This window comes from Nipponia nippon, unplaced genomic scaffold (assembly GCF_047370975.1).
Source record: "Nipponia nippon isolate SJK-2023a ecotype South Korea unplaced genomic scaffold, ASM4737097v1 scaffold_27, whole genome shotgun sequence".
NCBI lineage: Eukaryota > Metazoa > Chordata > Aves > Pelecaniformes > Threskiornithidae > Nipponia > Nipponia nippon.
Window position 1 is genome coordinate 4,859,159 of NW_028262344.1, and position 27,590 is coordinate 4,886,748.

At 52.2% G+C, this 27,590-nt stretch overlaps 4 protein-coding genes and 1 non-coding gene across 8 annotated transcripts; 4 read left to right on the top strand and 1 right to left on the bottom strand.

Moving 5' to 3' along the window:
- The first annotated feature begins 1,853 nt into the window (after positions 1-1,853).
- TIMCC (TIM double twin CX3C motif chaperone) lies at positions 1,854-3,744 on the top strand. Its single transcript, XM_087762972.1, has 3 exons — positions 1,854-1,980; positions 3,303-3,443; positions 3,556-3,744. Exons 1-3 carry the CDS (start codon positions 1,894-1,896, stop codon positions 3,742-3,744), a joined length of 417 nt encoding a protein of 138 aa, XP_087619098.1. The 5' UTR covers positions 1,854-1,893.
- SNRPG (small nuclear ribonucleoprotein polypeptide G) lies at positions 3,670-6,151 on the top strand. Of its 2 annotated transcripts, none has more exons than XM_087762971.1 (4): positions 3,670-3,777; positions 5,096-5,118; positions 5,546-5,670; positions 5,958-6,151. In XM_087762971.1, exons 2-4 carry the CDS (start codon positions 5,100-5,102, stop codon positions 6,006-6,008), a joined length of 195 nt encoding a protein of 64 aa, XP_087619097.1. In that variant the 5' UTR covers positions 3,670-3,777; positions 5,096-5,099; the 3' UTR covers positions 6,009-6,151. The 2 variants fall into 2 exon arrangements, with proteins under 2 accessions (XP_087619097.1, XP_087619096.1); XM_087762970.1 differs by lacking the exon at positions 3,670-3,777 and adding an exon at positions 4,754-4,885.
- Positions 6,152-6,784: 633 nt separating this feature from the next.
- Positions 6,785-10,858, bottom strand: PCYOX1 (prenylcysteine oxidase 1). Its single transcript, XM_087762858.1, is given in 10 exon segments — positions 6,785-7,894; positions 7,897-8,226; positions 8,570-8,716; positions 8,948-9,125; positions 9,127-9,160; positions 9,644-9,714; positions 9,716-9,822; positions 10,344-10,398; positions 10,400-10,530; positions 10,587-10,858. Coding segments are annotated over 10 exon segments (1,455 nt in total). The 5' UTR covers positions 10,678-10,858; the 3' UTR covers positions 6,785-7,583.
- TRNAE-CUC (transfer RNA glutamic acid (anticodon CUC)) lies at positions 10,780-10,850 on the top strand. Its single transcript has one exon. It is a non-coding gene; the product is annotated as a tRNA-Glu (tRNA).
- Positions 10,859-11,089: 231 nt separating the features above from the next.
- Positions 11,090-27,355, top strand: TIA1 (TIA1 cytotoxic granule associated RNA binding protein). 3 transcript variants are annotated; one of them, XM_087762856.1, is made up of 13 exons: positions 11,090-11,284; positions 15,927-16,023; positions 16,474-16,572; positions 17,547-17,601; positions 17,773-17,805; positions 19,076-19,163; positions 22,714-22,789; positions 23,829-23,937; positions 24,427-24,522; positions 24,613-24,697; positions 25,281-25,404; positions 25,970-26,109; positions 26,332-27,355. In XM_087762856.1, the coding sequence occupies exons 1-13, from the start codon at positions 11,259-11,261 to the stop codon at positions 26,453-26,455; spliced, it is 1,152 nt and encodes a 383-aa protein (XP_087618982.1). In that variant the 5' UTR covers positions 11,090-11,258; the 3' UTR covers positions 26,456-27,355. The 3 variants fall into 3 exon arrangements, with proteins under 3 accessions (XP_087618982.1, XP_087618983.1, XP_087618981.1); XM_087762857.1 differs by lacking the exon at positions 17,773-17,805; XM_087762855.1 differs by lacking the exons at positions 22,714-22,789; positions 23,829-23,937; positions 24,427-24,522; ... (2 more) ...; positions 25,970-26,109; positions 26,332-27,355 and adding an exon at positions 21,895-22,148.
- Positions 27,356-27,590: the final 235 nt, after the last annotated feature.

The window sequence follows — 27,590 nt, forward strand, 5'->3', positions numbered from 1 at the left end:
CTGCTGCAAAGCATGGCCAGATCCTGCCCTCTCTGTGCCCTGTGGGGACCCATGTGGGTTATGGGAATGGGGGTGGCTGCGGGGCTATTTTGGAAGTAGCTGCTGGCCTCCCCTGGCTCTGCTAGTTATAGGGTGCAGGTTCTTTCCTGCAGGGTATAAATGGGGCAGGTTTTAGAGGAGAGGTCGAGCCCAACCCCCTGCATGGGTCAGGGCTGGGGCCACATCCCTGAACACCCCAGCAGCCCAGGGCCATTTGCAGGGATGTGATAGGTGCCCTGCATGGGACCTGAACCGTTTTGGGGAGCCCTGGGGGGCGGGTTGCATTTTGTTGCTTCACCTCAGCAGCCGGCAACTCTCACTCCCTTCCTGTGTGCTCCAGATTTTTCCCCACCACTGTCACACCAGTGCCGGGGCAGGATGGGGCTGTGGGGCTCAGTGCAGCCCCAGCCACGAGCTGGCTGCGCTACAGGGCTGGGGGGGCCGGGGGGGGCTGGAAGGGCTCCCTGGTGCCATGGCCACAAATAACCCAGGCAGGGTAACGTCACCCAGAGCTGAGCCAGGCCCTCACTGTGGCATGGCAGGGGCTTTGCAGCACGGCGCGAGTGTTGCATGGGGGCATTGCGTTGCATTCAGGAGGCTGCAGCGTGGTGCAGGGTTGCCTCGTAGTGCAGGCATTGCATCATGGTGCAAGTGTTGCATCACGGCGCAGGCGTTGCATCATGATCAATGGGCCGGGGCCAACTGTATGAAGTTCACCAAGGCTCAGTGCTGAGTCCTGCACTCGGTCACAACACCCCCCTGCAACACCACAGGCTGGGGGAGGAGTGGCTGGAGAGCTGCCTGGTGGAAAAGGACCTGGGGGTGTTGGTTGACAGCCGCCTGAACATGAGCCAGCAGTGTGCCCAGGTGGCCAAAAGGGCCAATGGCATCCTGGCTTGTATCAGGAATAGTGTGGCCAGCAGGACCAGGGAGGTGACAGTGCCCCTGTACTCGGCACTGGTGAGGCTGCACCTCGAGTGCTGTGTTCAGTTTTGGGCCCCTCACTCCGAGAAGGACATGGAGGTGCTGGAGCGTGTCCAGAGGAGGGCAGCGAGGCTGGTGAAGGGTCTGGAGCACAAGTCTGGTGAGGAGCGGCTGAGGGAGCTGGGGTTGTTTAGCCTGGAGAAGAGGAGGCTGAGGGGAGCCCTCATCGCTCTCTACAACTGCCTGAAAGGAGGCTGTAGCGAGGTGGGGGTCGGTCTCTTCTCCCAAGTAACAAGTGATAGGACGAGAGGGAACGGCCTCAAGCTGCGCCAGGGGAGGTTTGGGTTGGATATTGGGAAAAACTTCTTCACCGAAGGGGCTGTCAGGCCCTGGCACAGGCTGCCCGGGGAAGTGGTGGAGTCCCCATCCCTGGAGGTAGACGTGGTGACGTGGTGCTTGAGGACATGGTTTCGTGGTGGGCTTGGCAGCGCTGGGTTAACGGTTGGACTCGATGATCTCAAAGGTCTTTTCCACCTGGGCGTCCCCATGATTTGTGCCCAGTGCTGCATCGCGGTGCGGGCATTGCGTTGCAGCGTGGGCGTTGCATTTGCATGCAGTGGTGCAGGCATTGCATCATACTCCTGGGTTGCACCACGGTGCAAGTGTTGCATGGCAGTGCAGTGTTGCATCGTGGTGCAGGCATTGCATTGCGGTGCTGGCATTGCATTTCCACGTAGCGTTGCACTGTGGTGCAGGCATTGCATCGTACTGCTGGGTTGCATCGTGGTGCAGGCGTCGCATCACGCCGCAAGCGTTGCATCGTAGTGCATGCAGGTGCTGCGCGGCGGCGCAGCCCGCCGCAGCTCGGCCGTGCCCCGCAGCCGGGCCCCCGCTCTGCCGCGGCCCCGCCTGGGCGCGCAGCGGCCGGGGATGGCGGAGGCGGCGCAGGGCCGGGTGCGGGCGGCGGTGGAGAGCGCGGTGCAGGGGCTGGAGCGGGAGCGGATCCGCGGCATGCAGGTACCGGGGGGGCCGGGCGGGGACCGGGAGCGCCTGGGCAGGGCCGGGCGGGCTCCGGGCCCTGTGGGGAACCCGCTGCCCCCCCCCCCCCCCCCCCGCCTGCGCCCGGCGTGACCCCCCGCATGACCCCAGCAAAGCCCTGGGCCGGCACCCCCATACGGCCCTGTGCCGCCATACGGCCCTGCAGCCCCCCCAGTCCGTGCCGGCTGCGTGGCCCTTGCCCCCGCGTTGCATGCCCTGTGCCCCCCCCCGTGCCCGGTGCCCTACATGTGCCCAGTGGCCCTCAGTGCATGCCCTGGTCCCCTACATACACCCTGTGCCCCCCCAAGTTCATGCCCTGGGCCCTCTATACATGCCCTGTGCCCCTGCATATGCCCTGTACCCCCCCAGTTTATGCCCCATGCCCCCCTACACGTCCTGTGCCCCCCAGTTCATGCCCTGTGACCCCCAGTTCATGCCCTGTGCCCCTCCATGTGCTGTGCCCCCCCAGTTCATGCCCTGTGCCCCCAGTACATGCTCTGTGCCCCCCCAGTTCATGCCCTGTGCCCCTCCATGTGCTGTGCCCCCCAGTTCATGCCCTGTGCCCGGCCAGTACATGCTCTGTGTCCCCCAGTTCATGCAAACCTGTGCCCCCTCAGTACATGCCCTGTGCCCCCAGTTCATGCCCTGTGCCCCTCCATGTGCTGTGCCCCCCCAGTTCATGCCCTGTGCCCCCAGTACATGCTCTGTGCCCCCCAGTTCATGCCCTGTGCCCCTCCATGTGCCTTGAGCCCCCCCAGTTCCCGCCCTGTGCCCCCAGTACATGCTCTGTGCCCCCCAGTTCATGCCCTGTGCCCCTCCATGTGCCTTGAGCCCCCCAGTTCATGCCCTGTGCCCCTACACATACCCTGTGCCCCCCCAGTTCATGCCCTGTGCCCCCTATACAGCCCTGTGCCCCCCAGTTCATGCCCTGTGCCCCTCCATGTGCCTTGAGCCCCCCAGTTCATGCCCTGTGCCCCCAGTACATGCTCTGTGCCCCCCAGTTCATGCCCTGTGCCCCTCCATGTGCCTTGAGCCCCCCAGTTCATGCCCTGTGCCCCTACACATACCCTGTGCCCCCCCAGTTCATGCCCTGTGCCCCCTATACAGCCCTGTGCCCCCTCAGTGCATGCCCTGTGCCCCCCCAGTGCATGCCCTGCACCCCCCGTGCCCAGGGAGGTCTGACACAGCTGCAGACTCAGGGTGCAGCCAGCTCCTTGCAGGGTGCTCCCACAAAGGATGGGGGGTCCTCACAGGCTGCACCCTGCTGACCCACACACCCCCCCACCGCCATCTCCCCGCAGGGCGCCATGTTCCGCTGCAGCGTGTGGTGCTGCGAGGACAGCGTGGCCACTATGCAGCGGGTGCAGCGGTGCATCGAGCAGTGCCACACACCCCTGGCCCAGGCCCAGGCCATCGTCACCGCCGAGCTGGAGCACTTCCAGGTGAGAGGAGAGGCCGAGCCGGGGGGGACACCCGCAGCGGGGAAGGGGTGCACGGGGGCCCGCTGACTCCCCGCCACGTGTGTGTGTGTGTCCCCCCCCTCCACCCGCGCAGGACCGCCTGAGCCGCTGCACGCTGCACTGCAACGACAAGGCGAAGGACGCGCTGGAGGCAAGGGCCATGGAGGCACGGGTGTGTGGCCAGCTCAATGGCTGCTTGGCCGCCTGTGGGGACGACCACCTGTGCCTCGTCCCCGCCATGGCCAAGAAGATGAAGGACAGCCTGGCCGCCCTCCAGCAGTAGCCGGGCGCCGGGGCCCCCACGCGCTCATTAAAGGCGAGGTGCCACGCTTCTGCCGCCCACGGGTGCTGCAGGGTCGGGGTGGGGGGACGCAGGAGTCCCGGGCGCCCACAGCAGCACCCGCGCCAAGGGGTGAGCCCCGGGCTGGCACAGGGGTGCGGGGGGGAGCCCGCTGCCTGTGCAGGGTGACCCGTGCGGGTGTGCAATGTATTGGGCAATGCTTGTGCAGGGCGTGGGGTGACGCGTACGTGCGCGTGCACGCGCGTGTGTGCGAGGCAGGGGGGTCGCACCCTGCGCGCGTGCTGTGTGTTGGGTGCTGCGGGTGCGTGCGCGGGGCGTGGGGTGACCTGCGTAGGTGCTGCGCGCTGGGGGATGGCTCTGCGGGCGTGGGGCGGCCCCTGCGCGTGTGCAAGGCCCAGGGTGACCCCCGCGTGCGTGCACAGCACGGGGCAGTCCCTGCACGCGTGCAAGGCCCGGGGCGACCCCCGTGTGCGTGCACGGTGCACGGTGCAGGCCGTGTGTGTGTGTGTGTGTGTGTGTGTGTGCAAAGCACGGGGTGGCTCCTGCGCGTGTGCAAGGCACGCGGTGATCCCTCTGTGCGTGCACGGCCCCTCTTGTGCGTGCAAGGCGCGGGCTGACCCCTGTGTGCGTGCATGGCATGGGGGCGGCCCCTGCACGTGTGCAATGCAGAGGGTGACCCCCTGTGTGCGTGCACAGCGTGGGGCGGCCCCCGTGCGTGTGCAAGGCCCGGAGTGACTCCCGTGTGCGTGCACGGCCCTCGTGCGTGTGCAAGGCCCGGGGTGCCCCCCGGCGTGGGCACCCCTCCCGCCGTACCCCCTCGTGGAGCCGCGCCCCGCCCCGTCGCGCCCGGCCTTCCCTCGTGCACGCCGCGCCGCTGCTCGGGGGAGTGCGGTAGCACCCTCCGCGGGCGGTGATTGGCTGCCGGGGAGGCGCGAGGGGCGTCGGGAAGGGGGGAAAGGCGGGGCGGGGGAAGCAAGGCGCGGCCCCCATTGGCTGGCGGGGGTGAGGGGTGCGGGTGACGCGGGCGGCGCAGTGGCGTCAGAGCGCGGCGCGAGCGGCAGAGCGAGGGGCCTGAGGGCTGAGGAGACGCCATGAGCAAAGCGCACCCGCCCGAGCTGAAGAAGTGCGTCCGGGCCCGGGGGGCCGCGACCGGGGCCGGGGGAGGCCGGGGAGGGAGCGGCGGGGACGCCCCCGCGGGGCCTGCCGTGATCCACCGCCCGCCGGTATCTCGGTGTGCACTGTGGGCGCCCCGCTGTCATGGCGGCGGGGGGGGTGGGGCGGGGCGCTCTCTTCCATTCCCCGCCGGTGCTGACCCGCCGCCATCTCGTTGCAGGTTCATGGACAAGAAGCTGTCATGTGAGTCCCGGCCGCCCTGAGCTGCTCCCGGCCCCGAGTTAACTTCACCGCGTGTGTCCGCGCCGGGGCGGGGGGGTGGAAGGGGCTGCGAGGCCGCGGGGGAGCCCCCAGTCCGCCTCACCGCGCTCTGCGGCGGCGGGGCGGGGGGGGGATGCTGGCTGCCTGCCTTAGCGCTCCTGGAAGCACGCCTGACTAGTTTCAGGCTTCAAAATCCATTAATTGGGGTCAATGTTAATTTAAAATTTGCACCCCCCCAAACTCTTAATAGAGTCTTTTCTTAGGTGTGGTGCTCTAAATACTTAAGGTTAAAAAAAGAACCTCCCTCCTTGTGGCCCCACTCGTTTTCAAAGCTGCAGTTCCGGTGAGAAAACACCAAACGCTGGCGTTCAGCAGTCCCCCTTCTTTAAACGTACTCGATTTCTTGTAGTGAAATTAAACGGCGGCCGGCACGTCCAGGGGATATTGCGGGGGTTTGATCCCTTCATGAACCTAGTCATTGATGAGTGTGTGGAGATGGCACTGGGAGGACAGCAGAACAACATCGGCATGGTGGTGAGCGCTGCTTTGGGCTGAAGCAAGTGCAGGGTGACTGCAAACAGAGCTGGTGTGTGTAAAACGAGCTGAATTTTAAGAAGCTGATGCGTTTATTGTAATAGCACGGAACAATCCGTGGGGTTTTAGAGGTAAAAGCAGTCGGCGTTCATCCCTGTGGGGGAATTCACATGAATTTTTGGCATAGCATCAGCTTTTTAGGGAAATAAATCGGAGGGGAGGGACCCGCAGAGTGGTAGGTAACCGCGTGCCGCGTCTCACCGGCTGCTCTGAACTTTCACTTTTAGGTAATACGAGGAAACAGCATCATTATGCTGGAAGCCTTGGAACGAGTATAGTGCTGGAGAAACCTGTGTCATTACTGGCTGTGATGAGACCTAACCTGCCTATTTTATTTACTCATTGAATCTGCCATGAAGCATCCCTGAGTGTAAACTTTTTTTTTTGTTTTGTTAAATAAATTTTGTAATGGTTGACGTAACTTGTGTCACTCGTACGTGCTTTTTTTTGGGTAACGGGGCAGCCGAAGCGCCCTGGTTCTTCAGCACGGCAGGGGCGGTCGTTAATACCGCTCCCAATAGCTTTAAAACTCTGCAAAGACTTTCAGGAGGCTTCATTTATTGAAGCGGGTGCTAAATTGGCGTTACCTTTGGCGTCCTTCCCCTTGGTATCATGTAAAGAACAATCCACAAAGCTGCGTCGTGTTTGTTCAGTGGGTTAATTGGCAGGAAAATGGTAAAATTCCCCTCTGCGAAGAGTGATGTAGAGTATTTGTGCCAAGCCGGGCTGCCTGAAAGAATTTTTTTTTTTAAAATAATGATTTTTACTCTTATTTCTGCATCACGGAGTTATGGTGCAGGAGCCAAAGCCTGGCACAAGGAGTGCCCCGCAGCAGGAAATCTGTTCTGCTAGGATAGAAAGTGTTCTGCTGGGATAATGCAGACTATCAGTACAGTAACATCTTTTTTTAGCTTTTATTGCTGCCCTGTCCACTGTGGCACAGCAAGGATGTGGCTAGACTACATGATCAGTCAGATGGTTGAGGCCCATTCAGAACACCACAAATAACACTGCCCTACGCTATCTGGAGGCAACAGAGCCAGCTTAATTTCCAAACAGTGCGTTAATTTTATTTGTAACGGCAATTTTCAGACATGGTTGAGGTATCGCAGCAATATTAGATACAGTCAAGGGACGCGATATTCTCACGAAAAGGGTTTTTACGTACTCGGACCTAGCGGCGCCCTGCCGTAGGGTCAGGTCATCTACTTTATTAACGTTTTCAAACCTTGACGCAGCAAAGGACATCTGTGTTTTTGCTTTTACCACCCATTTTGGCAACTCCCTTAACAAGCAGCAGACCAGTCCTCCCACCTGTAAGCTACAGTACTAGTTCTGGAAGCAAATTAAGGCGGCAGCCCCAGTTTCCACTGCGCTAGTCCCACCCCAAGGAATAACTACTTGCTATACCCTTCAGAAAATACTTGAGGCAGAGAGATTTACAGTCAAGAAGTTGATTTTTCCCTGCCTGAAACACGTCCAGAGAGGGAAAGTGATGTGCAGGGGTTAGTCACAGCGATGCAGATCCTGAGTTTGGCAGACTCCTGACCGCCGAGGGCACTTTTGGGGTCAATGTGGCATTTAAAAACATCTCCTTTAATCTCACGTAGGGATAGATCGAGGAGTTTGCTTGAGGAAGGCCCAGCTCGCTTGGGAAAGCTTCCTCTGCCTCTTCACTGCTGTTCTAGTCTGTCTCGAGTTGGCTGGGTGTCTCCTCTTCCTTAGGGGCTAAGCAAGGAGTTCCTCGTTCGTTAGCTTTAATTGCGGCTAAACAGCTACAGGGTACAATCTGTATCTCCGGAGGTTGTAGTGTGGACGCTCCGGCGAGCTCCCGGCCGCTGGCTCGGCGGGGCTCAGAGCTCCGTTTTCAGCTTCTCGTGCAAATCTTCCTGGTCAATCCTGTCGCCGTTGCCGTACCACCGGTGGTAAGCAAGCAGGGCGGCGTTTTTGGCTGCGATGGCGCTCATCTCCATGGCGCTTGCGGCATGCTCGATGCCGTTCAGGTAGTAGATGTTGTCGTGGAGGATGATGGGAGGGCATTTTTCCAGCTGGCTGTAGCGGGGGTACGCCAACCACTTCTTCACTTTGACGGAGTCGTAGGAGGAGAAAAGCAAATTAAGCTGCTCTTTGGCGAGTGCCTCCTTTGAAAACACTTTCCAGACAGCTTTCCTTCGCTGCCTACCTCTTCCATGGGAGACACCATCCCCAGGCTATTGACGAACAGCTTGGGATTCTCCGTAGTGAAGATGGCACCGAAATGAAAAGCGGATGGGTCCCAGTAACCAAAGAAGGAGGCGTTTAATTGTCCATGCGCTAACTTCGTGACAGTCTGGTGGTAAGGATTTGGGAACTCTGGGACAGGAGGGTCGAAGTTCTTGAAGGTGATGTTGGCCATTTTACGGCTCAGCAGAACAGCGATGACAACGATGTCATACGTATCCCCCGTTAGTCCCGATGTCATGTTGTAAGTGACCTGGTAGAGCTTCACCGGGTCGCCTGGGGAGAAGAGCTCAGTTATCCTGGTCCGTGGCTGGAGGGAATCCCATCTGTCCCTCTGACAAACACCAGGCTTTTAAAAATGCCATCCCATTTAGGCTAATTACGCCTTGCTGCGAGCTGAAGTAGCTTTATAAACTAGTCCTAGTTTAGCTGCGGGAGTGCTGTGAGCTGGGGCTTCGAGCAGAGCCCAGTTTTCATCTTAAAAGACCAAGGAAGACCCAGGCTGTTGCTTCGGTCTGCCAAGAGCTGCAGCCGAGCGGTGACAGAGGCCAACACTGCTCTTCAGCTGCCAGAGCGTGCTGTTCCCCTCCCCACCAAAGGGAAAGCAAACCCAACTCACCTGTGGGTCTGATTTTTGGCTCTATAGACAAAGCCGTACCAGGGATAACTTCAGCTTTGAAGGCATAGAGAAGGCCCGTGCAGACAAGTTTGTTCCCCCCTTTTACTGACCAAAGGCCCGATTCCACCCCTGCCAGAGAAACAGCACCTACAAGGAAACCATGATCATTAGAGTGTCTTGTTCGGCGTCATTTTGTAGAGGAGCATTTGAAACAAAGTGGAAAATTAGGGGGAAAAAACCATCCCTTTGGGGCACAGAGCTCACTGAAGGCCAGGGCTAAGCAGGCAGCAATTAGCAGGAGCAGGAACCCCAACACCCATGAAGAGCACAAGGTCCCTGGGACAGGCGTGTTGGAAGGTTAACCCACGAAACACTCACCTACGAAACTGTTGATGTTGACACCCTGCCTGTAGTTGACTCTCATGGCCGGACAAACCACCTCATTTATGAACTTATGGGATAAGCTGGCTTTCTGCATGGCTTCATTGATGGTTTGGTTCAGCACGTGGGTGAAGTCATTCCCTCCAAGGGCATGAAACAGGTGCTCATTACTGTTGGAAGGCATAGTCGTGCATCTGGTAGCAATAGATCCTTTAACCAGAGACAAGTAGTAGGCATTCAGTTGCTGTTAATTATCTTTGTTGCCCTCGGAAGCTGTGGAGGATCTCACAGCGTGGCTCCTGAGAGCCTCACAGCCCTTCCAGCCAAGCCCTAGCCTAAGTGGTACATGCCTAAGTAGACCCAGACCTTCATTATTCATTTACTGATCTTTCCTAATGAAAGCACTTTGTGCACAGTTATGAATTTAATTGTTTAGTACCCAGGTGGGACATCCCACACCTAACACGCATTTCCACTGCAGCCTCTTGTTATTGCTATGCCTGTTTGAAGATGACAGCACTTATCTCGATCTTTTTCCTTAGGAAAATGAACGGCAATGGAGAGAGGGCAACCGGAGACTCCTTTCTCAATGGCAATGGGATGATTTCACCGATTTTTCCAACTCAGCAGCAGGTTTTGCACCTTTTCCTGCAGCCGGTTTCCCACCTTTTCCCCGGCAGGGCCCCGACGTACCGCATGAACTTGTCCAGGACGTCCTCCACCCACACGTACGTTCGCAGGGGGTTGAGCCCGTAGCGCCAGAGAGAGGCACTTGAGAAGGTTGAGGATGTACCAGCTGCTCTCCTCGAACATGAACTCCTCCCCGTTATAAATGCCGACGAGGCTGCCGTGCGCTGGGGCAACTGAGAGGCCTCAAGGAAAGGGGTGAAAAAAGGGTAATTTAATGAAAGGTAGAGCTTGTGAACTATATTACACCTTGCTTTTAACTTCCCGAGACAACCTTGCTTCGTGTTGATCAGGGTGAGCAATTAAAGATCGGATCCCCAGGATGTGGAAAGCGTAATTAGTTCTTGACCGGGAGCCAGGGAGTTATTTATGGTGACTTTTGGACCTTAACGATGGGATTAAGGTCATCATCACCCATGGTGGTGGGGGCGGGGGTCCCCATTTTCATTGGGATGTGGGTCTCCTTTTCCCCGGGGGCTCTGGGGTACAGCAGGGGGGGATATTAAGGAGGGATTGGGGGGGGATATTAGGGAGGGATTTGGGGGGGGATATGGGGGGGGTATTGTGGAAGGATGGGGGGGGCAATCGAGGCTTGTTCTTTATGGGGATGTCCCCCCAGCAGAGTGGGAAAGCTGGACCCGGAGCATCCCTGGGGGAGGGTGTTGGTTTTTGGGGTGGGGAGATGCCGGGAGGGGTCACCACTCACCCAGCTCCTTGACGAAGTGCTTCATGTGCAGGTTGAGGGGGTGGAGGACGGACCCCTCCCGCCTCCAGCGTGGCCAGCCGCCCCCCCACCGCCGCCTTCTCCAGCACCTCCAGCCGCACGCTCCTCCCGAACTTCTGCCGCAAGAAATAGGCGGCAGCCGCGCCTCCGATCCCGCCGCCGACCACGGCTAGAAGAACCGGTACCGGCCGTCAGTGCTGCCCCCGCAGCCCCCCCCCACCGTACCGATCTTGCCGGGGGCATCGCGCTGCGGCCGGCGGCCCGGGACGGGCGGGCAGAGAGCAGCGAGGAGCAGGAGGAGGCGGAGGGCCGGCATGGCGCTTGCTCGGCCGGCGGGACCGCCCCGTCAGCTGGTTCCCGCCGCGGCGGCGGCGGGGCCGGGTAGACCATGAGAGCGGCCGGCAGAATACTACTAGCTGCGCCGCTGGTGTAGTGGTATCATACAAGATTCTCATTCTTGTGATCCGGGTTCAATTTCCGGGCGGCGCACAGTTTTTTTTATTATTATTATTTTTTTAATCCCCTTCGTTAATTCCCTTATATTTTATTTATATCACCCGCGGGGGTGAGGCGACGCCAGGCCCGCACCGGAGGCAGCGTTACCGGTTCCCGGTGGTCGGCGGCGGGGCGCAGGCGCGGGAGCGGCGGCGGGCGGGAAGCCGTATCCGGCGGCGGCTCCTCCCCTCCCCTCCTCTGGGCGCATGCGCGGTACCGCCCCCTCTCGGCCGGCCGGGCCCCTTCGCCCGCCACCCGCCATCTTGCGAGGACCGCCGGGGTTATTGTCCGCCGCTCGGGGCTCGGCGAGGCCGCCGGCGCTCGGGCTGCCCAGGCGCTGAGGGGGGCCGCGGGGCCGGCTCGGCGTGAAGAGCCGGGGCGGGCGGGGGCGGCGGCGGCGCCATGGAGGATGAAATGCCCAAGACCCTGTGAGTGGGGAGGGGGCGAGACCGCCTATTGTTCCCGGCTCCGCGGGGAGGGGCGGCCCGGGCTCCCCTCACGCACGGTTCCTCAGGTCCGGGCGGCGCGATCGGGCCTCCGCGACGGGCAGTGGCGACTGTCCCATCCCCTCAGCCGCCTCAGTGCCAAGGGGAGCGGCCCCAGCCCGCTGTGGGGCTGCGGGGCATCCGGCCCCGGCTTCCCTTACGGCGAGCCGGCCCCGGCCGGTCTCCCCCCGCCGGGCTCCAGCCCCTCCGCCTGTGCCCCGCCGTTCCTGTCCCCTGCCTTGCTTCCCAGTGGTGGGCACTGGCATCCTCCCCCCCAGCCCGGGGCTTTCTCCCGGGCCTCTCCAGCTCACATCTGGAGGGAAGGGGGCTGGGGAGATGTCGTCGTCGTCCCCCCCCCGGTGCTCGCTCGCTCCCTGTACGTTTTTGCGAGCATCTGGCTGAATTTTGCCATTTCTGGGTTGTGTGCACACCGTCAGCTCCCGGGGGTGGGTGGGTGTTTGAGGGGGGGCTGCCCTGGCCTAAAAGCTGGAGCCCTGCTGTGATGTTCAGCAGCAAGATGGAAATAAACGGGGGGTGGCCATGAAATCGGTGCTTGTCCAAGTGTTCAAAGCATGCTGCCAGCCTGTTAATTCCCGAGGAACTGATGGTAGCTGTAGGGCAGCCTTGTTAAAATCATAAATGGGGCTCCTTAATTACAAGGAACTTCTCTGGCAGTGCTAGGCAGCTGACACCCGCCGCTGTCAAGAGGCTTTTGGACTTTGGGTCGGCTGTTGCTCCCGCAGCTGGCTGTGTTTGAAGGCACGGGCGAGCTCCTGCGCACGTCTTACTTGTGCGTTTCTTTCCTTTTCTCTGGCAGGCATTACCTGGAGTGGTTTCCCTCGTTTAGATCAGGGAAATCACAGGCTCCAGTCTTTCTGTTCCACCTCTGCGTAAGCTGTGATCTCTGTTTCAGTACAGGAGTTGAGGGGAGGAAAGACAGGAGGGAGTCTTTCCAAGGTGAGGGGAAAGTTTTGCCCTTGGACGATGGCTGCACCTACCCCAAGGGTTGATAAATGACTTGGCTGAGTGACTGCAGGAAAACAAGACTCTTACATGACTTATGCCAGCTCCTCTGGTCCAGGCTTTCCTGAGGGGTAAACACTCTGGCTGCCTCCCTGTGCATACAATCCTGTTGTCTTTTTAATGCATGCATTTTTGGAACTATTCTTGGCATCTGCAAACATGGGTCAGACCTGTTGGCATATTTACACGTTTATTTAGAAAAATGTTTTCCCCCTCCCCATCCCAATGAAATCGTTGTCTGGAGTTTAGTGGTCTCAGCAGTACACTGGGTGTGCTTGAGGGAATAAATTACCTGTCCTTGAGCACGTGCGGCTCATTGCACAAACACGGCCGGGTTTCTGAGCTGCAGAACTGATGACTGAGCAATGTACTGAGAATAGTATTTCTCTGAATCGCTCCAAGTGACTTTCTCAAGTCATATGGAGGATTGTCACGAGCTGAATTTCACAGATTGGGTTTAGAATGAGCAGCTTGAAGGAAGAAAGTGCAGTTAAAAGTAATCTCTTTCCAGTGTGTGTTAAATATTTGCTTGCACGAGGATTACTGTAGGTAGTGCTACAGAAACCCCATCTGGACGTGGGTTATGGGGCTCCCCCCTCGCTTGCGTTGTCTTGCTGCATCGGGAGGGGCCACCAATGTGGTCTGCAATGCGCCTGCCTTTTTCTTTAGTTCCCTTAGCACCTTTTAAGTCGTTTTTCTGGAGCAGATTCCAGACGTTGTTGGAAGCAATGTCTTGTTTTTGGCATTTCCACGTAACCTGTTTCTGTGAAGGGGGTGTTGGAGCCTTGCCATTTTGAAGCGCGTTAGGAGCTGTATTACTTATGTAAATGGTTTCCTGGATAGGCAGCTTGTTTTCACGTGGCCAGTGACTTTCCTTGAAAGCCACTCTTCAACGGCAGAGATTATAAATTTGAAGAGCAGTTACAAGGCAGACAGTGTTTTTGAACTTTACAAAGACCTCTTGTTTGTATTTTTTGTGTAAGTACGTACATGCTTGTGGAATACGTGCGCTTCTCATTTACTTTGTGTGTCTAAAAAGATGCAGAAGTGCTAACACTCAATAGTTTGGTATGACTTTTCAGGAAGGTGTCTGCTGATCAGTGTGCAGTGAATAAATGGAGTTGTCTGCAGAGTTTGCCCGTGTATAGTATAGTCCTTCATCTGCAAAGATACATTGACCGACTCATTAATGAGAATCCAATTAGCAGGATAGAGGGATGGGAAGGGTGGAGGGGAAGGCAGAACTGTCACGCAGGAGGGGTCTACCTGGCCCTACCTGGCAGGATCACCTTGGCACTCGGTTATTTCTTGTGTAACTGGTCCAGGAGAAGGTGCGGGTGTGCTGGACCCTGCCCGTGTGCCAGCTACATGGAAACGGAGCTGCAACGCAACTCCCTGGAAAGGTTAGGATGGTCACACAGCTTGAGTGTCACACGGGGAGAGTACATCGGAGAAATAACATGGGGATTGTTGCCCGGGGGCTACAGCTCTGTGTTTTTCCCATCAATCTTGGCATGGTTGATAGTATCACAGGACTTGGTTGCAGTTTGTCAGCTAGTGGCTTGGAGGAACCTCTCCAGACTTGCTGGCTGCAGAGGGCAGGCAGCAGATGTACGCAGCTATGGGTAATGAGGTTACGCTGGCAAATAACACGAGAAAAACGCTGCCGAATTTGTGCGATGTTAAGCTGTTTTTCCAAGTGACCGATGCGCTTTATGATTCCCCCTCCCTTTTTTAGCATTTTGCAGAACACTCTTGTTCTGTGTGTCATTCCTGCTTGAGTGGCCGTTGGGGGATGGCTTGACCTCGCCTGTGCACTAGGAGCTGAGATTTGTTTTTACCTTTGTGCGGGAGCAAGTAGGTCAACATCTGGAACGCAATTACATCTACTGCCTCTATATGTGTGTATGTATGCATATATGTTGCTGCAATTGATCCTTCGAGCATGCATTTTGAAAGGTCTAGCCATGCAGAGATTCACGGGACTGTTGGAGATCGCTTACCTAAATCCTGCTTTTTCCAGCTAAATCCATCATTAAGGTAGGGTTTGCTTCAGGAGGTGCCTGTCTGATTATCGGGGTGAAAATCCAGCGCAAGTGCAAAGGTCAGGGTGTAAACACCGTGTCTAGGAGACTTTTGGTTACAAATAAACTGTAAATAAACTTAGACCTAGAAGGTGACGTGAGCATCTCATCGCTTTAGTGCCCTGGCTTATTCATTATCCAAATGGCGATAATATTAAAAAAAAACAAAAGAGAAGAAGTCTCGCTAGTTATGACTCTGTGTTGAACGTGATGCGGGGTAGAATGTCCTGGTGTTATCGAGCACAGACTTAATTGCCTTAATGAAAGTGCACTAAACCCTCCTCTATTTAAGGAAAGATCATCAGAAGTGCAGGAATTACTCGCTTTGTTGAGCAAGAGGGATGCCTGTGACGGTCTGATTCTGGTGAAGCATGTGTTGATTTTTAAAAAGGAGTACGATTCTGAGTCCTACCTAAAATAGTTGTTCAGATTATTAATACATGGCTTGCCAGGTTGTTTCTGACAGGAAAACAGAGGCTGTGTGTCTTGTTCCCCCATTCTCTCCTGCTAAACCAAATATTGGAGTGCATCCATCTCTTCAGGAAGGCTGTTCACAGCCTTGTGTCAACAGAAGGAGCGCAACAAGTTGCTGGTTTTGCTGCCTTGTTGTTTTCTTACAACATCTTTGCAACTCCTGCACCGAGACAGGGAGGATTGCTGATTTATTGACGTGGTTTCAGCAGCACAATTTGGCTGTGGTTCTCGTTGCAGAGGCCGCGGTTTGCCACATAACGTTCCTTTGTGGAAAGGTGCTGCCACACCTTTGGAGCTGAGGTTTCTCTGTGTGCTTTTTTTAAAAATCCCATGACTTGGGCTTAACAACAACAACAACAAGAAAACCCGCTTGTGGATCAAGGACGATCTTCGTCGCTGAGAATGCCAAAATCCCAGGTCGGAGCAGGGGTTCGGGTTCTGTTTGTGCTTGAGGAGGCTGATCCTTTCAAATGGAGGAGGATGGGGGGATGCCCATACTTGAGCACATTTGCCCTTGGTTGTTTCAGGCAGATCTCATGCTTTCAGATGATGAGTCATTTTTTTTTTTTAAAGGTACTGACTAAATATTGTGTATTGTGCTTGCTAAACACCAGATTGAGCTACTAGGGCAGCTAGGGAAATGGTGCTTAGTGAATGATGACTGCGTATGGTTATCGTGACTGCCGTTTCTATACATGGAAATCCATTTGGTAGGTCGCGTTGTCTGTATCTGGCTTTCTGTTCAGCTTTGAACCGGGGTGAGATTTTAGAAACACAGACCTTTGGTGGGACTGAGGACAGGTGCCGTTACTGCCCGCTGTCACTGAACAATTTCTGCCCCGTTGCTCCATGAGTCAGGACACAGTCCTGCTGCACACTTTGTTTTGATGGCCTAACCTGGCGGGTTGGGTGTTGGGGGAACAACTTTGGGCCATATTTGCTCAGTTACCGACAAGCAGGCTGGAGCATCAGGATGGCTTCTAACTTTTTATTTGATCCTATAGATACGTGGGGAACCTGTCAAGAGATGTGACCGAAGCTCTAATCCTCCAGCTGTTCAGCCAGATCGGACCATGCAAAAACTGCAAAATGATAATGGATGTAAGAGCCTTCACCTAATGATTGTCATGTTTCTAATGGCTTTGGGTCATACTTGCATGTTTCAGAATTCCACTGGAAATATGGCATGACCACGTTAAAGGGATGTAATAAGGCTGGAGATGACAGTCATGTAGTTTTGGCATCATTTCTGCCTCGTATCTGACATTAAATTTAAGGCTGGGTGGATATTGCGAGAGGAAGTGAACAGGTTAAGATATGCGAGTGTTGCAGATGAGATAAGTTCTTCCTTGCCATACTTTTACCTTTCTAAAGCGGAACTGAAACCTCCTGGAGCATTGTTAGTGCATTGACTGTGGTCTCAGTGTAGAGTAAAAAAGCCTATCCATTTTGAGACATTCAGATGTAACGAATAAGGAGCTGAGTATAATAGTGAGGGTACAGTTTGAAGAGGTGTGTATCAGTAATTCTTTGTTTGTTTTTTCTTACCAGACAGCTGGAAATGATCCCTACTGTTTTGTGGAGTTCTATGAGCACCGGCACGCAGCTGCAGCGCTGGCTGCTATGAATGGCCGGAAGATAATGGGTAAGGTAAGCTGTCATGTCTACAGGGTGAGTTGGAGTTGGAAAACAGGCTATCTCAGATGGTGTGGGTGAAATATCCGTGGGTGAAATATCACTTGAGACGAAGTGGATACACTGGAAATGTTAGGCACTTCGTTTGGAGAGAGATCTTAATGTGGCACGACTAACAAGAAGAGCAGTTTTGACTGTTGCATAGAATCATAGAATCGTTAAGGTTGGAAAAGACCCTTAAGATCATCGAGTCCAACCGTTAACCTAGCACTGCCAAGTCCACCACTAAACCATGTCCTCGAGCACCACATCTATCCGTTCTTTAAATACCTCCAGGGATGGGGACTCAACCACTTCCCTGGGCAGCCTGTTCCAATGCTTGACTACCCTTTCGGTGAAGAAGTTTTTCCTAATATCCAACCTAAACTTCCCCCGGCGCAGCTTGAGGCCGTTTCCTCTCGTCCTATAGCTTGGTACTTGGGAAAAGAGACTGACCCCCACCTCGCTACAACCTCCTTTCAGGTAGTTGTAGAGAGCCATAAGGTCTCCCCTCAGCCTCCTCTTCTCCAGGCTAAACAGCCCCAGCTCCCTCAGCTGCTCCTCGTAAGACTTGTGCTCTAGACCCTTGTAGGAAGAATGCAGAGGGAGGTGGGGATGTAGAACTGGGGAGGGCTCAGAGACAGCGGGCGTAAGGAATATTTTAACTTTGCCGACCTTATCAGGATAAAGCTTCTCTCTCCCCACCCCTGCAAAAAAACACCTACCCAACCAAACCAAACTCCCAGACCAGGTCTATTTACCATCTTTGCTCTTAACCAGTGAAACACAGTTTGGAAGAACGAACCCTCACCTGAGAAATGTGTCTTAAACTTGAGCTTTCACCCCAAACTTCCACATCTCGTGCCCATGTAGTGTCAAAATTAAATGTTGGTGGTATCTGAGCTTAGCTGGGATTTGCTTGATCTAACGTGAGTGACTAACATTTGCAGGAGGTCAAAGTGAACTGGGCAACGACCCCCAGCAGCCAGAAGAAAGACACCAGCAGTAAGTGTCACTTATGCTTTGAGTACGTGTTTGATTTGTACAAGCAGTTTTTAAACATAAACAGTAAGCATTGTACAATTATATGCAGTAATGTTTTGATCATAATCCTAAGATATTATTTAATGTGTTTGTGTTAATAAACTTAAGAACAAATCTAATCTTTGTCATCAGGTAGTACCGTTGTCAACACACAGCATTCACAAGGTAATTGTATCTTCTTAAACATAAAATGAAATCTCTCAAGGGTATTCATTAACCACCTGAAGCTACATATGGAGTTTTTTTCATTATGAATTTATTTTTTACGGAAAGACTTCCCTTCCATTTCCTTGTAGCATCAGAAAGTGATCTAGTGTCCACTGTTTAGTTCTGGTGCTAATCTCCATCTGTTTGTCACGAGTGCAATTGTAAAAAAAAAACCCCTTGTCCCCTGCTATTGAGGCAGAATAGTTGGCTCCCTGTGAGTCTGCAGGATGCGCTCGTGCAGACAGGCTCCTTGGGAGCATCTAGACTGTTTTCAAAATTGAGCTCCATTGCTCCCCGCTCACAGCGAGCCAACGGATTGCTGCCGCTGTCGGCAAGCTTGGAATTTCCCTAGGCCAGTGGGGCTGAACTACATCAGCATCCGAGTGGACTCGAGAGTTTTGTACCTGCTGTAGTACAAACAAATCTGTGTATTGCTAAGATGGTGTGTGACATATTGTTTGATTGTAGTGGAAAACTCCTTAGCTACAGGAGTTTTGTTTCTCTTCGGTGCGTGTTTTCTGTGGCTCTGATATAAATTGAAGGGGTTACTCTTTCCATTCTGTTGCCTTCAGTCTTAGTTCACTTGCACGTGGATTCACACACGTTGAATTCACATGGATTCACATGGTGTATTGGCTGGGCAACCAAAACTTTTGAGAACTCAAATGCTTTAACATCAAAGTGTTGCAATGCAAGGTATTTTTTTGATTTGTTCTTCACAACCTGTGGTGTTAAACCAGACGTCGTGGCTAGGTTCAAAATACGTCCTGCTGTAGAATGAGTGTTATCCTGCGTTTCTTGAATCTGCTAGACGTGTCAGTTGATCAGATTTTGATTAGCTAGTGATCTCCTGCCATGTCGAAGCTTAACGCTAGCATACGGAGAGGAAGATTTTCGTGTAGTCTTGGCACGTTAAGTAAATAGTTTAAGACTTTGTACAGTAAACGCTGACTGGTTGTAAAAGCAGTTTGTAAAACATGAAACGTAAATGCTGTATGTCGCTGTAGCATCCTTAAAGTCACTAACTCTGTAGCACTGCCAAGCAAAAGATCTGTTACCAACATCAGTAAATTCTGTTTCATAGTAAACTCTAGTCTTCATGTAGTTTTTTAATAACAGCTGGAAAGCCATGCTATGTGAGATTGCTTTGTTCTCTGTGCGTTTGTGCATGCGTGTTCAGGGGCCGTCCTCAAACATTAAGATCCCTTTTTCTCTTTTTCCCAAAAAGACCATTTCCATGTCTTTGTCGGAGACCTCAGTCCAGAAATTACAACTGAAGATATAAAAGCAGCCTTTGCGCCATTTGGAAGAATATCGTAAGTAATTTCCTAGGGCAAATAAACTAAAAGTTATCTCTCCTAAATGGAGGCAGCCTTATGTTTCAGTAAGTAAAAAATGAGAGTTGTCGCAGTGCAGGAATATACATTTATCTGTTCATACAGCGACTTGAGTCTGAACGGTCAGGCATTAAGCGGGGATGTGTAACCCGATTCCTTTATAGTAGTTTGTTCTGCTTTCCTAGAAAAGTTGCATCCAACTTGCTTTGGTTTTGCCTCGTTTGGCAAAGCAACGCTAGAAAAAATTGACTCCTAAACCTGGCGTGTGCATTTCACTGGCCCTCTCAGCGATCAGATGGCCATCACGCTGTACAGTTTGTGACTGAGTCCGTTTGCATGTTCACGTCTTGTGAGGCTTTGGATTTTTTTGTTAGCTGTGGTGTGCCGGCCACCAGTAGCCAATGGGTTTTTTTGCAGTTAAATTCCCGTTTCCCACAAAATGAACCTTTTTTTTTAGCAAAAGACTCGTTGGGGCACCCAGAGGCTGCAGCTAGAGCAGCCTCAAAGCGTTTGGCGCTGGGTCGGCGTAAGCCCTCGACCTGAAGGGCTCGGCCAAAACCATGGGACCTCTCGGGTCAAGGAGTTGCACTCATCCCAGCAGTGCAGAGCGATGGTGTAACAAGCAAACGTGTTACAAACGGGGAACGGTGCTCACAGGTCTCCACCTGCCAGCTTGCTGTATTCAGGGTGTAGCAGAGTAAGGAGCAGTTCGTTCATTCCATCCTCCAAATGTAAACCATTAATTTTCCTTGTAGTGTTGTCTGTACTGGACATTGAAGTTTCTTGATGGTGATGTAAGAGAACATAGAGTGCTTTGGAGTGTTGTGTAGTGAAGCATTTAATTGAAGTAAGTTTGTTTTTTGTTTTGTTTTGTTTTTTTTCCCCTCAGAGTCCAGTGTATTACTCTTTTAATGCCAGCTTGATTTCCTTTTATGATAAGGTTTAAAAAAAGAATATGTGATCTGAATGTGACTTGCTGCAGACAATTGTCACGCTTGACTGCATCTTTTGTAATTGTCATCTAGGAAACGCAGAGGGTCGGACTCCTAAGGAGAGTCAATTTACCCTCTGGCCAAACGTGGTCTGGACAGAAGGGACGAGGGACTCTAAAGTAGAGCTGAACTGCTGGAATGAGTGCGAAAGGGAGGTGGGAATAGACGGCCGCGTTGGTGGGACTGCAGTGGAGCTGTGACAGAGAGGTCCCCCTCGCTGAGGCAGCGCTGGGTTTCCGAGGTGGCAGTTCAATGGACAGTCGCCTTTAACAAACGACACCCCACCCCCAAAGCGAAACCCCTCCTGAGCCTGAAGCAAAAAGTAATGTCTGAATGTTAGCTGGGGGAGTATAAAATCCAAGTGAACATCAGGCTGTGGTCTGTATTTCCAGGGCCATGCCTGTTGTCCCATCTTTTCTAGAAGAGCTTTTTGGATGCATGGTGGTGGTGATGGGGAAGGGGGAGCGGTGCTCTTGCTTTTGGGGTACTCAGCGCACAGCTGTAGAGCTAACACATGGAAAACTCGCGGTTTGCCCCGGCTCAGACTGACTCTCCGAAATGAAACTCAGTTCTTTTCCTCCCACAAAAGTAGTAGATTAAGAATTGTCCCCATAGTGACTCTTTTGAACTCTTGTTCCAAAACCGAGGGGTTAAATAAAGCCAAAGGGACCTAAATTTTCTACTTGTTTCAATTTAACCTGGAAAAATATTGATACTGTCTCTTAAGTCGAATGAAGTTACCTGACTTTACCTGCTCTTCATCAGTGACTAGTTTCTGGAAATGTGGTGCTAATGGAATATTTCCTGGTTTGTTTGGTTTTTTTAACATTGTCTTCATTGGTGCTAAACTGAGCTTTTTTTTTTTTATGACACTGAGGTTGAACTACTGCATGATTAGCGCATAAGAAATTTTGGTAATTGTTTGCATCTGGATTTTTTAATCACTGTAAAAGCACACTTTCATTGTGGTTTCCTTTTATGCTTGCTGTACGCATGTTTTCACTTGTTCTCAAGTCTTTATTTTCAAAGTTTTCAGTTGAGGGTAAGTAGAGATGAGTTTTTCCCCCCCTCCCTCTATAGGCTCTTCGGAGCAAACCGATCTAAGCTTACCAAAGTGGCTCTTCTCAGGCAATTTGTAACATATGACCCAAATTCTGACCTAACCCAGGAAGGGGGAAAGCAAAAAGAGGGAAGGGAGGGGTCTCACAAAGAGGAAAGAAATAACATTTCTACAGTAGCTTTGGGAGAGGTATTTTCCTCGGGCCTTCGGCGACAGTGTCAGCGCTGTGGGCTAACGTTTGCCAGTATTAGGCTTACGATGCAGCATTTGCAGTTACTGTAAGGCTTAAAAAAACTGGTGTAATGAACCTGCTCTTCATTGTGACTTTTCTCACCAGTCTTGGAATGCTAAATGTTGTGCACATGTTAATGCTAGTTTCTCTGAACCCTATTATTTTACACAGCCGTAAGTTACATTGCATGACTTTTCTGACTGGTTTTATGTTGTTGTTTCTGTTCTTTTAATGCCTGTATGTGTGGGGCAAAGGAGGGGAGGAGAGGGTGGCCTGTACGCGAGAGCATCTCGACCCTCGGCTAACTTGTACACAAATTGCCTGAGAAACGCTGTAGAATGGCATTCCACGAGTGGGGTTTAGCTCTTGTAGCTGGGTTCTCTTTTTAACTCAATCTCAAATAATAGGGCTCTGGTTATTTTGCAGAGTGTCTCTGAAGAATGGACAGAATTGCCATGGCTAACTACAAGCTACAGTTCACAGTGGACAAACGTTGTAGTTTTCTTATTTACTTTTATACATTTTTTTTTTTCTTTTTTATATCTTGTAGTTTCCAATCAGTCCTGTATGATTGCTGTTGTACAAATGCAGTTTAAATGATGTGTAACATGTAGTTTAAGACATGAATGTTTTGGTGTTTTATTTTCTTCAATAATTTCTGAAAATGTCAATCTCTCAAAATTTACAGCTGCCCACAGTCCAAAAAGGGGGTAACGAATTGACCCGAGAAAATTAAAGAATTCAGTTAACAGGCGACGTATGCCTTTTAATTCCTATCTTTTTTCATTTTTTCTATTTGATATTTTGAATGAGTAGGTAGAATGTGTTGGCAAATAGCGAGATTAAAAATTGCATGGTTAAAGAGAGCCATTCAGCTAATGTTAGTCAGCTACATGCCTTAAGTGATTCTTTTGAATAGCTGCTTTGACCATGCTTTGTGTCTTAACAGTCTGTAAAAGCATTTTGAAGCAGGAGCCAACTGTCGTAAAGTACATACGTTTGTTAGAGAAGCTATTGATTTGCATGTTTACATGATTAAGTTTAATTTCGCTACTACCTGGCAAAGCATTAGTAAAGTTCTGTTTAGAAAAGAAGCCTTTTGCTTTGACTGTGTTGCTGGTGCAATAAACAGTTGACGTTAGTAAAGGTGAAACATGAAAATAAGCTGTAGGTGTGACTCAAGTTGTCATTTTAGGAAGGTCGTCTTTCGAAGGCGCTTAACTGGCTCTCATTTCTGCTTTTTAGAGACGCACGAGTGGTTAAGGACATGGCAACAGGAAAATCTAAAGGATACGGCTTCGTTTCCTTCTTCAATAAATGGGTAAGCTGCGGCACAATCTCGAGTGCCCCTGAAAAGTGGACAATGATTTTCAACGGCCACTACAAGGAAGGAGTACTGTCGGTCCCGATCTCCATCCGGCTTCGGTTTCCCTGCCTGTCGAGGGGGAAGCGTTTCTCTATTTTTTCATAGAATCACAGAATACCAGGTTGGAGGGGACCTCAAGGATCACCTGGTCCAACCTTCCTAGGCAAGAATTTGCAGTCTAGACGAGATGGCCCAGCACCGTGTCCAGCTGAGTCTTACACGTGTTCAGCATAGCGGAGTGAACCACTTCCCTGGGGAGATTATTCCAATTATTGACTGTTCTCAGTGTGGAAAATTTCCCTCTCATGTCCAACCAGAATCTCCCCGGGAGTAACTTGTACCCGTTACACCTTGTCCTCGCCACATCACTCCTTGGAAAAAGGGAGTCTCCATCTTCTTTGTAGCTCCCCTTTAAGTACTGGTACATGGTGATGAGATCACCTCTAAGCCTCCTTTTCTCAAGGCCGAACAAGCCCAGCTCTCTCAGCCTATCCTCATACAGCAGGCTTCCCAGACCCTCGATCACCTTGGTGGCCCTTCTCTGGACCCCTCCAGCCTGTCCACATCTTTTTTGTATAGCGGGGACCAGAACTGTACACAGTATTCCAGGTGTGGCCTGGCAAGCGCTGAGTAGAGTGGGGTAATGACTTCTTTTTTGAGACGCTCTACTATTGCTTGAGCCTTTCTAAAGCACGTGGCGAGCGACATCCAAGTGAGGGACGTACAGACATGACAGAGAGTGACAATATGTTTGGTGTATATCGAGAGGGTCTTAGATGCACTCAGTGAGGCCTAATGGTGTCCCTCGTCCTGCCTAAAACCACTTCTTTTGAAGTAGGATTTCTTTTGGCACGTCGCAAGTGTCAGAGAGGGTGGCTGCGCGGTGATGTCATTCGTTTGGCTCTATGGCACGGTGATGTCATTCGTTTGGCTCTATCGCGAAAGGAAGAGTTGCCGATGGTGGCTTTTCCTTCTCGCCCTCTCTCGTGTACAGGATGCAGAGAATGCGATTCAGCAGATGGGTGGTCAGTGGCTCGGTGGAAGGCAAATCAGAACAAACTGGGCGACGAGAAAACCTCCGGCTCCAAAGAGTACATACGATTGTAGGTTCTCAGTTCTTTGCATCTTTGCAAACCTCCTGCCGCACCCCTAAGGAGGAAGAGAAAAGGGCAAGCTGCAAGCCTTGGAGATTGTGGGAGGAGGGAGAGCGGGTACTAAAAGCAAAGGCTCTCTCGAACAGTTTCAAACCTCCTGAATAAAGCAGCTTCATTAGCTACAGCGACTGTATTACCACTACGGGGGGGATTCCCTTGGCTTCTGCACACTCGGGTTGGAAACCTGCATTCTCTCTAGACAGCCAGGATGGCTCTGGCTTTTTAACTTTGCTCCCTTGCTTTTAGGGCTTTCCGTTGCGATACAAAGCAGGGCCGTGTCAAAGAGAGCATTTCCATTGGAGAGATTTTAAATTAGGTGTATCACACCTACTCGTTAGGAGTCTGCAGTTTGTGCTCGACATCTCACGCCAGTCGGGATTAGAATTTCTGCCTAACGTGTGTCTGAGCCACTGAAAAGCTCTGTAAAATCTCTTTAAGCAAACACCAAACAACTGTCTTACGACGATGTGGTCAATCAGTCCAGCCCGAGCAACTGCACCGTGTACTGCGGAGGCGTTACTTCGGGACTGACAGGTACCGTGGCTTCAAACTACCGTCGCGTTGAATGACCCTGAATAACGCAGCAGTTGCCTCATTTTGATGCTCTCTTTCTTCCTGCTTCAGAACAGCTAATGCGCCAGACCTTTTCTCCCTTTGGGCAGATAATGGAAATCCGAGTCTTCCCAGATAAAGGCTACTCCTTTGTACGGTAGGCTGGCCTGCAGTTTGCGTGTTGATGAATTTAATAAGACTTATGGGTTCACATGCTTTTGGTGTCAGCGGAGCATGGGTGGGCGTGTGCTTTACAGCAGCCCTCCCTGACTGCAGCCTGATGTACGGCTTGTAGCGCTCTTGGCACACATTGGAAAAACCCCTCAACCCAGTCTAAACTGGTGCCGTGCCCTTCGTCGTAAGAGACCTCTGTCTGTTGCCCTTGTGTAATTTCACAGCAGAGTTACTGAGGCAGGCAGTCAAGTTTCGGGGTTGTTTCCAGCATCTCTTTGTTGACGAGGCTCCAGATAACAACAAATAATTGTAAATTGACTTGCTCTCCTTGCTGCTGAATTTTGATGTGTTTAGGGAGAGTTACGACACCGAGACAGGAAAAGTGAGCGTGGCCTGGCGGTCCCTGCCGTCTGCTGTGGGGGTGACAGGAGAAAGTTTCTGTGGTCAGGCTGGTGTTCTAACAGAGCCCAAATCTGCGCTGAGCTGGTGGGGATGCTCTGGGGGTTACTTCTGGCTGTTACTCCCTGAGCAAGTTGTTTATATTGGGATGACTTGTGTTTTGACAGGTTTAACTCTCACGAGAGTGCCGCACACGCAATTGTTTCCGTCAATGGAACAACTATCGAGGGACACGTAGTGAAGTGCTACTGGGGCAAGGAGACGCCAGACATGGTCAGCCCAGTCCAGCAGGTCAGAGCTTCTCCTCTGCTACAGACAATGGCTTTGCTCATTAGTCTTTGCTAGAAACCCGTTAAGTGGCCCTCAAGTCTGTGTGCATGCCGGTTAGACTCGGTGTAGCACACATCACCTCTGTTACAGCTTATTTCATCAGAGCGTATTTCTCTGAAGTACAATCAAAAGATTTTAAATCCCTCGGAACGTGCGGACTCTCGTTAGGAAAAATGTGCGCTGTAAAATCCTGGAAAAAGCTCACAAAATACTGCCCAGCCCACAGCACGTCTTCCCCGGCATGAAGCTGGCTGCTCCCGTTCCCTGCATCTCCGTCGATATTTGAGACGGTGGCGGCGTGGTTGATTGGGGGGGGGGTGACGGGGCGCTCTACTAATTAAACACTCGCTAACTCCAAAGGGGTGCCCGGCTGCATGTCTGCGTGGCCGTTTCAGCATCATTTTAGCAAGCAGACTCGTCAGCCCCCGTCGGAGATGGCCTGGGCAGGTGGGAGGTGTCTCATGAGTTGATGGAAATCACCACTTTCTTGGGTGCCGCTTAACACCCGGGTGTTTTCCCCTTGCAGAACCAGATCGGCTACCCGCCGGCATACGGCCAGTGGGGCCAGTGGTACGGCAATGCCCAAATTGGTCAGTACGTGCCCAACGGCTGGCAGGTCCCCACCTACGGGATGTACGGGCAAGCATGGAATCAGCAGGGCTTTAAGTGAGTATTTGGGGGGTTTTGTGCCGGTTTTCCCCCCGCGGGAGGTGACAATCCAAGTCGGTAGCAGTGTGAAAGCTGCCGAGACGTTCTGGTCCTTCGCTGCTTGGGATGAGGAATGTGCGTACGGATCCAGGAAGGCCCTGCTCGGGCACCCCCGTTAAGTTCTCCCTCGTTACCAACACCTTTGCCTAACGAAGTTTCCCCCCTGCCCTTCCCCGACAGCCAGACGCAGTCTTCGGCGGCGTGGATGGGTGCCAACTACGGGGTGCAGCCACCGCAGGGGCAGAACGGGAGCGTGATAACCAACCAAACGGGATACCGCGTGGCAGGCTTCGAAATGCCCTGAGGAGGAGAGGACTCTGAACACGGCGGGAGCGGCGCCAAGCCTCTGTCGACCGCCGGGATTTGTCAGACCGGGCGTCGGATACGATGTATTTATTTAAGAGAGAGAGAGAGAGAGAGACAGAGAGAGAGAGAGAAAACACAAAAAAAAAAAGCATTTTTAATCATGAAATTGTCATCCGCGTTGTTTAAAAAAACAAAACAAAAATCACACAAAACGAGATGCTGGATGTCTGCCGACTTTTGCCTTCTTTTTCCTCCTTTATGTGTTTCTTAAGATCCATGTTTTTGAAACACAGCAAATGCAGGGATTACTGCCGCTGAAAATTGGGGCAGCAAATTGCACAAACGTCAACCTTTTTGTTTTTCTTTCCTTTCCTTGGAAGTAGCGTGTCGTTCTAGTTTGCATTCCGAACAATTTAAAATGTATTATAAACCATTGTAAAAAAAAAAAAAAAGCCAAAAGTGTGTGAATCCTGAAGCCACCACATCTTCAGCCTTTGCACCGTCTGTTTTAAAAGAGCCTCTTGTATAAAGCCTCTGTCTCTCCGCTTTTGTTACACCGGGTTTTTTCAACGATAAATTATTAGTTTACATCGGTTTTTTTGTATCTCAGCGTGTTTTTCAGGGTCGTCTTTGCCTTACGATGGGGAGAAGGGGGACGCTCGGTGGGACGGCGCTCGGCTCCCCTCGTGAGCGAGGATTTCCATCCTGGCATGGCGAAAATCCTGTTACTAAAATGTGACAAATTCCTATGAACCAGCCAGGTTGTTGTTTTGGTTTGGTGTGGTGGTTTTTTTTGTTTTGTTTTGTTTGTTTTTTTTGGGTTTTTTACCAATTTCTACATTTACGTGTACCGATTATGTAAAATATCTCAGCAAATTAATATTTTGCACAACCCTTAGCCACCGTTGTACGTTTCCTTATTTAAAGGTAGGGCGCCGAGTCCTTTGACAGGAGTTCATTTTTATTCTTTTTTTTTTGTTTTGCACGTGGATGTCAAATAGACTCTTGGAATATGAAGTTCATCCTCTCTCGGTTTTAAATAATTGTATAAAACTTCCCCCAATATCCCGGGTCGTGCTGTGAGTGCTGTTTCACCCAGGAAGCAGAAGGCGACGTGAGCTCTGCAAACCTTC

What these genes read in the sequence shown, in the direction of transcription:
- TIA1 (XM_087762856.1), top strand. Translation starts at nt 11,259, where the DNA reads ATGGAGGATGAAATGCCCAAGACCCT. An exon ending in GCCGGAAGATAATGGGTAAG is followed by an intron (nt 16,573 to 17,546) that starts GTAAGCTGTCAT and finishes TAACATTTGCAG; the next exon opens with GAGGTCAAAGTGAACTGGGC. An exon ending in AAAGGCTACTCCTTTGTACG is followed by an intron (nt 24,698 to 25,280) that starts GTAGGCTGGCCT and finishes GTGTTTTGACAG; the next exon opens with GTTTAACTCTCACGAGAGTG.
- TIMCC (XM_087762972.1), top strand. Translation starts at nt 1,894, where the DNA reads ATGGCGGAGGCGGCGCAGGGCCGGGTGCGGGCGGCGGTGGAGAGCGCG. An exon ending in AGCGGATCCGCGGCATGCAG is followed by an intron (nt 1,981 to 3,302) that starts GTACCGGGGGGG and finishes ATCTCCCCGCAG; the next exon opens with GGCGCCATGTTCCGCTGCAG. An exon ending in CCGAGCTGGAGCACTTCCAG is followed by an intron (nt 3,444 to 3,555) that starts GTGAGAGGAGAG and finishes CCACCCGCGCAG; the next exon opens with GACCGCCTGAGCCGCTGCAC.
- SNRPG (XM_087762970.1), top strand. Translation starts at nt 4,854, where the DNA reads ATGAGCAAAGCGCACCCGCCCGAGCTGAAGAA. An exon ending in CATGGACAAGAAGCTGTCAT is followed by an intron (nt 5,119 to 5,545) that starts GTGAGTCCCGGC and finishes GATTTCTTGTAG; the next exon opens with TGAAATTAAACGGCGGCCGG. An exon ending in AGAACAACATCGGCATGGTG is followed by an intron (nt 5,671 to 5,957) that starts GTGAGCGCTGCT and finishes TTTCACTTTTAG; the next exon opens with GTAATACGAGGAAACAGCAT.